Below are 9,092 nucleotides of genomic sequence, written 5' to 3' on the forward strand. Positions count from 1 at the left end.
ACATATATTAAAATTTTTTACAATTTAATGACAAACTCAAAAAATATTAGAAGAACTATGCATGCTTTATATTCATGGCAGATCTTTAAAAAACCTTAAACACATAGCATCTACACAGAAAAGTCACTAAACATGTACAGAAATGTAAAGAATAAGACATGTTTGATCCTCCATAATCTACAGTTATAATACAGGTCATACATAAAGTGATTGAAATCCCCAAATGCTTTACTTCATGATATATAGTGCATCATGTTTCCATGTAGGCTTCACTGTCTGTGTGTGTGTGTGTGTGAGACCAGTGTGATTTGACGGACGTCGACACGAACCAATAGCATCATTAGTGAACGCCAAGACGCTCTTCACTCCACCAATCAGCGCTTAGAGGAGGTGGGACTTTTGGTCCTGTGCTGCCGTGTAATTCGTGCGGTACAATTAGTTATAGCGCACGCCCGGACAACGGAGCAAAGGTTGGGTACCACTCTGACGGGAGAGAGCTTTTCTTTTGATTCAGTGTATTTAAAAGGAACTTTCTGATGACGGCTGTTCCTTTCTTTTGAGCGCAAATGATCGCGCGCGCACGTTTATCGCCATTTTACACCAGCGCGTGCCATGGACGTAAAATGTTATCGGGATGAATCCCCCGCCGCTTTCCATCGGTAAGCAAAACGAGATGTGCCTGACTTAGCTTTGTTTGCCGTCAAATAACATGAGCGGCATCCGTTGTCTGGAATCCGAATGAAAGCCTGCGCATTGCGGTGCGGTTTGTTTTCATTTCTTCTCGTGTTTTGGAGCGTCGGGCATCCCCTCCTCTCCCACGCATCACCTAATCGATAATCGATTGCATGGACTTGGGGCAGATGTCACGCTTTCTTCTGTGCCATCATCGCTGCATGTGATACATCGCAGCTCTATTTGGGACATCACTGGCTCTCCTGTGTCATAAATGAAAAACAAACTCTACCCTCTAAAATTCACACCACCATGGGAGAAGAATGCTGGCTTTGGAAGGAAACACAAGTCTTGCACGAGAAACCACACCAAAATAATCGCCAACCCTGGAATCGTGATGAAAGTGCTACGGCGGAAGAAGATCATCATGCTTCTGGCCTATTTTCTGCTGGTGGCTTTGACCATGCTGAACCTGGCTAATTACAAATGGACCAAAGAGCCACAGCAGTGCAACCAGCCCATGCAGGGAGTGAACTTCCAAAGCAGATCAGACATCCGTTACCTTTACAAAGCCCCGCAGGTCAAGAAAAGGCAGCTGGTGTACGTGTTGACCACTTGGAGGTCCGGCTCGTCCTTTTTCGGGGAGCTCTTCAACCAAAACCCAGATGTGTTTTTCTTGTATGAGCCCATGTGGCACATTTGGCAGAAGCTGTACCCGGGGGACGCCGTGTCCCTCCAAGGAGCGGCCAGGGACATGCTGAGCTCTCTTTACAGGTGCGATTTCTCAATTTTTCAGCTGTACAACAGTCCTGGGGGGAAGAACATAACCTCTCTCGGACTGTTTGGGGCCGCCATCAATAAGGTCATCTGCTCCTACCCCTTCTGTACGTCCTACAGGAAGGATGTGGTTGGAATGGTGGACGAAAAGGTTTGTAGAAAGTGCCCTCCACAGAGTCTTCAGATGCTGGAGGAGGAGTGTTTAAAGTACAACACAGTCGTGATCAAGGGAGTTCGCATTTTGGATGTCAACGTTCTGGCCCCCCTGATGGAATTTGGCAGAAGCTGTACCCGGGGGACGCCGTGTCCCTCCAAGGAGCGGCCAGGGACATGCTGAGCTCTCTTTACAGGTGCGACTTCTCCGTTTTTCAGCTGTACAACAGTCCTGGGGGCAAGAACATAACTACTCTCGGACTGTTTGGGGCCGCCATCAACAAGGTCATCTGCTCCTCCCCCTTCTGTACATCCTACAGGAAGGATGTGGTGGGAATGGTGGACGAGAAGGTTTGTAGAAAGTGCCCTCCACAGAGTCTTCAGATGCTGGAGGAGGAGTGTCTAAAGTACAACACTATCGTGATCAAAGGAGTTCGCATTTTGGACGTCAACGTTCTGGCCCCCCTAATGGAGGACCCTTCTTTGAATCTGAAAGTGATCCATTTGGTGCGAGACCCCAGGGCGGTGGCCAACTCCAGGATTAAATCCCGGCACGGACTCATACGGGAGAATTTGCAAGTCGTACGCAGCAGAGACCCCAAGCTTCGTCGTGTGCCATTCGTGGACCCCAACCACAAAATGAACAAAAAAGACGGGTCAGATTACCACTCCATTGGAGCCATGGAGGTGATCTGCGAACAAATGTCTAGAACTCTGAAAACCGCTCTTCACCCTCCCACCTGGTTCAAAGGCAAATACATGACGGTACGCTACGAGGACCTGGTGGAGAACCCCATTAAAACTGTTCGGAATGTTTACCGCTTCGTTAATCTTTCAGCCAATCACGACATTGAGATCTTTGCTATGAATATGACGACAGGACCGAACGCCTCCACCAAACCGTTCATCGTGTCCTCCAGGAACGCCACGCAAGCGGCCAGCGCCTGGAGAACTGTGTTGAACTACCAGCAGATCAGACAGGTGGAGGAGTACTGTCAGCATGCCATGTCTCTGCTGGGATACCTGCGCGTCCGCACGGCCGGGGAGGCTAAGGATTTGAGCAGACCATTATTGACAGTGCCCAAAATATGAACCACCGCCAAAGACATTTGATGTTTTGCATTTGTGCTGATAACAGCCTGAAACTCATTCTGTACGAACTGTTATTTATGTTCAATGCTTAATGGCTCAGTGGAATGTATCTGTTTGCATCATACTGTGCACAGCCACTTATTGTATGTTGGGACCAGAATATTGTCTGCATCACCACATGTTTGACCAAATAAGAGAAGAAAAAAAAACTTTGTGTATGATGTGTCATTGATCATTAAAGCTACGCCAAGACATTTATTTAATCGAAACATTTAGATTTGGCATTCCCTGATTTCAGGACTGTATAAACTAAAGGGACGTCTATCTAAACAGCAATAGTCTCACTGTCCTGTGTGTCTAATTTAAATCAGCTGAGACGTGCTCTAGTTCCTGTCGACTTTTTCTCTGGGTTAACATATCCATAAACGGGTCATTCTTGTTATGCAGTACATTTCCGTGTCCCCGTCGTGTCTTAATTTAAGGGATGAAATATTAAACCGTTTTTAAAGATGAAAGTCATGTTAGTTTTCTTTTATCCCAGTATCACAATGAAGTGGGTGAATTTAACATGAAAACTGGCATTTATCAAAAGGATAGCTTAACCAAGCATATACGTGTTTCTGAGCAACATAAGATGTATTTTAAGAATGTGTTCAGTGTTGTTTTGAATTACAATTACTTTCACTTTATAGACAAAAACAGCTGAAACATTCTTTAAAATATCTGTTTTTGTGTTCCACGGAAGAAAATCAGTCATTTAGGGTTAGAATGACATGAGGGTGAATAAATGATAAAAGAGAACTAATTTTTTGGGTGAACTATTCCAGATGGTACTATTTGTTCCCTTTCTGTATCTATCTATCCATCCATCCATCCATCCAGATCTCTTTTGTAATATTACTGTAACTAACAAAAGCCAGTTCCTTAATGATATCATCCTTCAGGAAGTGAAATATTTCCATCAAGAAAACAGCAGTAGCATTATTAGTGGAGTACTTGATGATTTTTGTGCTATTATTCGGTTTGTACACTCAGCATTCCATTTTTTTGTGATATAATGACAGAAATCATTAACTGTAAGTTGCAGCCCTCGTGCAAGTCAGTCTCTCTGAGTTATGGCTAACTTTAGCTCTTCATTTCTTATCTGTTATGTAAGATCTAATTAAAGGTGCTTGAGCTCGACCTGATATTTCTAAGATTTTTCTACACTCCTTAATAGAAATGCTTAGGGAGCTTCAAAGATACTGCGTAACAGGAATGACCCAATCACTGCATTAACATGGTTTATGTAAGAAGTTTTGTAAGTCACTCTCAGCTGCATGCTTTCTTTCAGTTCCACTTCTAAGGCAATACAAGAAGTCTGGGTTTCCCTTTTTTGATGCAGAATTGTTGTCATTAATACACATAAGGTTAGTAAAGGAATTATAACTCTTTGCCGTGCCCTGATTTGAATGTGGCCCGTAGAACTGCATTCTTAAAACGCATCCAGCAGGTTTTAATTTAGCTAATTTCTCGGCATGCAAGTCTGGTTTAATCAAAAAGGAAATTAATGTGTGATTACAGTATATGATTCTCTATTGAGTATCTTCACTTCTGGGTTTGGTAGGCATGTGGATATCCCAACATTTTCAAAAATACAGCCTCCCTTGTAGCAAAAGAGCACGCCACTTTGACAGTATGCAAATATTTTAACATATAATCTGCATTTCCTTCATTCATGTTAAAATCCGCTGGAAATCTGGACAGATTCACTATAGACTGACGGCTGTGTTTATCATCCCCTGGTCTCACATTTGCGTCGTACGTTTATCATTTAAATCACAGGGCGTATTGACACATTTTAATTGAAAATCTGGCTTTCTCAAAGTATCACTAGGTCACACTACGTTTAATGTTCCATTCACTTCTTCAAATGCAGGAGAATGGGAATGCAAATGTCTAGAAGATTTTCTTTCACTGTGTAACTTCAAATTTGCTTCAATACAACAAAATTCAAAGGGACATGATTGCAGAAATGCAGTAGATAGTATTTAACATTTGGATTTAGGATTATTTACTGTTTCTAACTGATGACAAAATATTCTGGTGCATGGCCTGAAGTAATTTGGCATATTTAAAGTTTTTAAAGAATATTTAAAATATTATTTAGAACCTTCTTTTCTTTAAAGAATCCTGTGGGTGTTTCCACAAAATATTATAGGCAGTGCAATTGTTTCCAACACTGATAATAAGGAATGTTATTTGAGCAGAAAATCAGCATATTATCATCCTTCAGGAAGTGAAATATTTCCATCAAGAAAACAGCAGTAGCATTATTAGTGGAGTACTTGATGATTTTTGTGCTATTATTCGGTTTGTACACTCAGCATTCCATTTTTTTGTGATATAATGACAGAAATCATTAACTGTAAGTTGCAGCCCTCGTGCAAGTCAGTCTCTCTGAGTTATGGCTAACTTTAGCTCTTCATTTCTTATCTGTTATGTAAGATCTAATTAAAGGTGCTTGAGCTCGACCTGATATTTCTAAGATTTTTCTACACTCCTTAATAGAAATGCTTAGGGAGCTTCAAAGATACTGCGTAACAGGAATGACCCAATCACTGCATTAACATGGTTTATGTAAGAAGTTTTGTAAGTCACTCTCAGCTGCATGCTTTCTTTCAGTTCCACTTCTAAGGCAATACAAGAAGTCTGGGTTTCCCTTTTTTGATGCAGAATTGTTGTCATTAATACACATAAGGTTAGTAAAGGAATTATAACTCTTTGCCGTGCCCTGATTTGAATGTGGCCCGTAGAACTGCATTCTTAAAACGCATCCAGCAGGTTTTAATTTAGCTAATTTCTCGGCATGCAAGTCTGGTTTAATCAAAAAGGAAATTAATGTGTGATTACAGTATATGATTCTCTATTGAGTATCTTCACTTCTGGGTTTGGTAGGCATGTGGATATCCCAACATTTTCAAAAATACAGCCTCCCTTGTAGCAAAAGAGCACGCCACTTTGACAGTATGCAAATATTTTAACATATAATCTGCATTTCCTTCATTCATGTTAAAATCCGCTGGAAATCTGGACAGATTCACTATAGACTGACGGCTGTGTTTATCATCCCCTGGTCTCACATTTGCGTCGTACGTTTATCATTTAAATCACAGGGCGTATTGACACATTTTAATTGAAAATCTGGCTTTCTCAAAGTATCACTAGGTCACACTACGTTTAATGTTCCATTCACTTCTTCAAATGCAGGAGAATGGGAATGCAAATGTCTAGAAGATTTTCTTTCACTGTGTAACTTCAAATTTGCTTCAATACAACAAAATTCAAAGGGACATGATTGCAGAAATGCAGTAGATAGTATTTAACATTTGGATTTAGGATTATTTACTGTTTCTAACTGATGACAAAATATTCTGGTGCATGGCCTGAAGTAATTTGGCATATTTAAAGTTTTTAAAGAATATTTAAAATATTATTTAGAACCTTCTTTTCTTTAAAGAATCCTGTGGGTGTTTCCACAAAATATTATAGGCAGTGCAATTGTTTCCAACACTGATAATAAGGAATGTTATTTGAGCAGAAAATCAGCATATTAGAGTGATTTCTGAAGGATCATGTGACACTGAAGACTGGAGTATATATGCTGTAAATTCAGCTTTGCATCACAGGAATAAATACAATTTTTAAATATAGTAAAACAGAAAACAGTTATTTTAAATTATAATCATATTTCATAATATTATTTTTTTTGTACTTTTGATCAAATAAATACAGCCTTGGTAAGCATAAAATACCTCTTTAAAAAAAATACTGTGTGTGTATGTATGTAAAATGTTTGTGTGCTTTGCTGTACCTGCACCAATAGCTGTTTTTATATTATAAACTAGGTTACCATTACGCATCTATAGTGACGTCTGTACCAGTGCAAAAGCTATTTTAAGAGCCAAGCGTCTGTAATATCTGGGAAACAACAATGGCAGCTGTTCTGTTCCTAACATGTCATTGATGTAGACGCTTTTTAGACTGTCAACTGTAGTAGACCACAAATCTTAGACAATCAGTCTGTCTCTCAGGGGTATCCAGTGACTATGGATCCTTGATTCTGTGAAGTCAGCTGCAGCGTCTCTGGTGCTATTACAGCAGTGTGTGTGTGTGTGAGAGTGACTGAGCGATGGGAAACCACGAGAGAGCAGCCTCTGTTCTCCACAAATAGCAGCTGCGGGTGGGGAGGCCCCTGAGGGGTCGTAGTAGGGGGCCGAATGTGGAGTGGGTGTTGAATGGCTGCGCTTGAAGATCTGTTGGTGCTCAATGTGGGTGCCCTGGCCCTTATCCTGCTGCTGTAAACGGAACACGAGGTGACAGAGAAACCTGAAATGACTTCTGGGATGTCGCTGATGGCATTATGACCTCCTAATGATACTGTTACACTTCCAGTAACGCAGGATGTTTAGAACCGGGTGTTTACTGTAAATATACGCTTCTAGTGAAATGTTTGGACACACATGACTGAAAAACTTTTTAGACTCTTGGCTGGTTGTCAGAATAGCAAAATTTCAGTAGTCCATATTCATGACAACTAAATATGCGATTCTCACAGAGAATCGCATATTTAGTTGTCATGAATATGGACTACTGAAATTTTGGTTCCGTGGTATACCACGGAAAAACCTAATATGATATTAAAAATAATCACATATTAAATGGTTGTAGTTTTACCACAATTTTCTAATGTAATTACACTATATTATAAATAGATTTTATAATACAAACAAATTAGTATTCATTGTTTTGTTAAAGGGTTAGTTCATCCAAAAATGAAAATTCTGTCATTAATTACTACCCTCATGTCAGCGTTGTTTACGTTCAGGAGAAAACGCGCGCATGCTTAAAAGCTGCAGTCCGTAAGTTTTGCCTCTTTGTCGCCATCTCTGTTTGAAAACCTGGAATTGCAGCTGAGTGTGGAATTATCTAGCTTGCGTGGGTTGTGAGTCGGCTCGGCTCCAGCACGGATGAATTAATGTTCTGAAGAGTATGTGTGGCAGTCAGTCACCGCACCGGTGTGGATATTTATTGTACTTCGCAATCACAGATTCTAGCCTACGTCTTGGAATATAAACCAAATAAGAATTTTCACTGTATATTGCCATCTGAACAAGTAAGTAACAAGTCTGCCACGTTTGTTCTGACCAACTGAGGAAAAAAGCATTACTATAAATCTCGCTACCAATGGTGATTAAATCTAAAGATCGGTTAGCTCATATCACATCAAACCGTTCAAATTACTTGTTATACTTTATTCTCAAATGATTAATGTTAACAACATCAGCATTGGTGACTATGAGTATAGTGTCTATTAGCGTGTAGATTTCAATTTCTGCACGGTCTAATCTAATTGTCTTCGAATTTCATATTAAGAAATTCTTTTAACCCAAAAAAGCAAATTATGCTCCCTTCGAACTGGTTTTCTTTAAAATACAAATCTTTGTAATCCCAGGCTATCTGTAATCAGAAGCACATTTATAACTGCAATATAATTTAATTTAATTCACATGTGTTTCATAAACACATAATCCTTTATGGATTACAATCCGCCATCAAAATGATACATTTAATTATTCCAGCTGCTGTGAGAAAAGGCTATAAACGATCCGCCACCTGCAGGATCCTCACATGCGATAGCCTAGTAGCTGGGATAACTTCTTTATGTTTACAGACGTGACGTAATGAGTGTCATGCTCGAATTTCCCTCGAAAACCTACCCGTACCACTCAAATTAGAAAACATTATTATAAGCTAACCGTTGTGAATCAGGCTAAAGTAAGGCGATAGTTTTGAACACTGGCTGGTTATGTACTTGCTCAAATATTGATTTCGGATAATTTTTAACCAAAAAAAGTTATGGACTGCAGCTTTAACGTGAACAATGCTGATACATGCCTCGTGGTACTCATCGTGGAAGACGGTAATTCGGGGAGAAGAATTGTTGAATAAATTATGTTATTTTGTTTTCTTTGCGCACAAAAATATTCTCGTAGCTTCGCAAAATTGAAGTTGAGCCACTGATGTCACATATTTTACCGATGTCCTTGCTACGTTTCTGGACCTGGGAACGTTGCGTTGCTGTCTAAGCAGGGTTAGAAAGCTCTCAGATTTCATCAAAAATATCTTAATTTGTGTTCTGAAGATGAACGAAGGTCTTACGGGTTTGGAACAACATGAGGGTGAGTAATTAATGACAGAATTTTCATTTTGGGGTGAACTATTCCTTTAATATCTGTCAGAAATAATTTTATTGCAAATAAATTCATTTTTTTAGTAATAAAAATATTAAGCAGAAAACAATGTTTTCTTGTAAATGTTTCTTGAGCAAATCAGCATATTAGAATGATTTCTGAAGT

At 39.7% G+C, this 9,092-nt stretch overlaps 1 protein-coding gene across 2 annotated transcripts; it reads left to right on the forward strand.

The window, feature by feature from the left end:
- The first annotated feature begins 400 nt into the window (after positions 1-400).
- Positions 401-3,348, forward strand: chst2a (carbohydrate (N-acetylglucosamine-6-O) sulfotransferase 2a). 2 transcript variants are annotated; one of them, XM_016291538.1, is made up of 2 exons: positions 401-1,600; positions 1,954-3,348. In XM_016291538.1, exons 1-2 carry the CDS (start codon positions 947-949, stop codon positions 2,692-2,694), a joined length of 1,395 nt encoding a protein of 464 aa, XP_016147024.1. In that variant the 5' UTR covers positions 401-946; the 3' UTR covers positions 2,695-3,348. The 2 variants fall into 2 exon arrangements, with proteins under 2 accessions (XP_016147024.1, XP_016147023.1); XM_016291537.1 differs by having other exon boundaries at positions 401-1,412; positions 1,766-3,347.
- The last annotated feature ends 5,744 nt before the right edge of the window (positions 3,349-9,092 follow it).

Source organism: Sinocyclocheilus grahami, unplaced genomic scaffold, assembly GCF_001515645.1.
Source record: "Sinocyclocheilus grahami isolate Dianchi unplaced genomic scaffold, SAMN03320097.WGS_v1.1 scaffold273.1, whole genome shotgun sequence".
Taxonomy (NCBI): Eukaryota; Metazoa; Chordata; class Actinopteri; order Cypriniformes; family Cyprinidae; genus Sinocyclocheilus; species Sinocyclocheilus grahami.

Excerpts from the sequence above, each read along its gene's own strand:
- chst2a (XM_016291538.1), top strand. The coding sequence starts at position 947 with ATGAAAAACAAACTCTACCCTCTAAAATTCACACCACCATGGGAGAAG. Across the intron at positions 1,601-1,953 it reads TTGGAATGGTGGACGAAAAG|GTTTGTAGAAAGTGCCCTCC; the intron begins GTTTGTAGAAAG and ends GTGGACGAGAAG.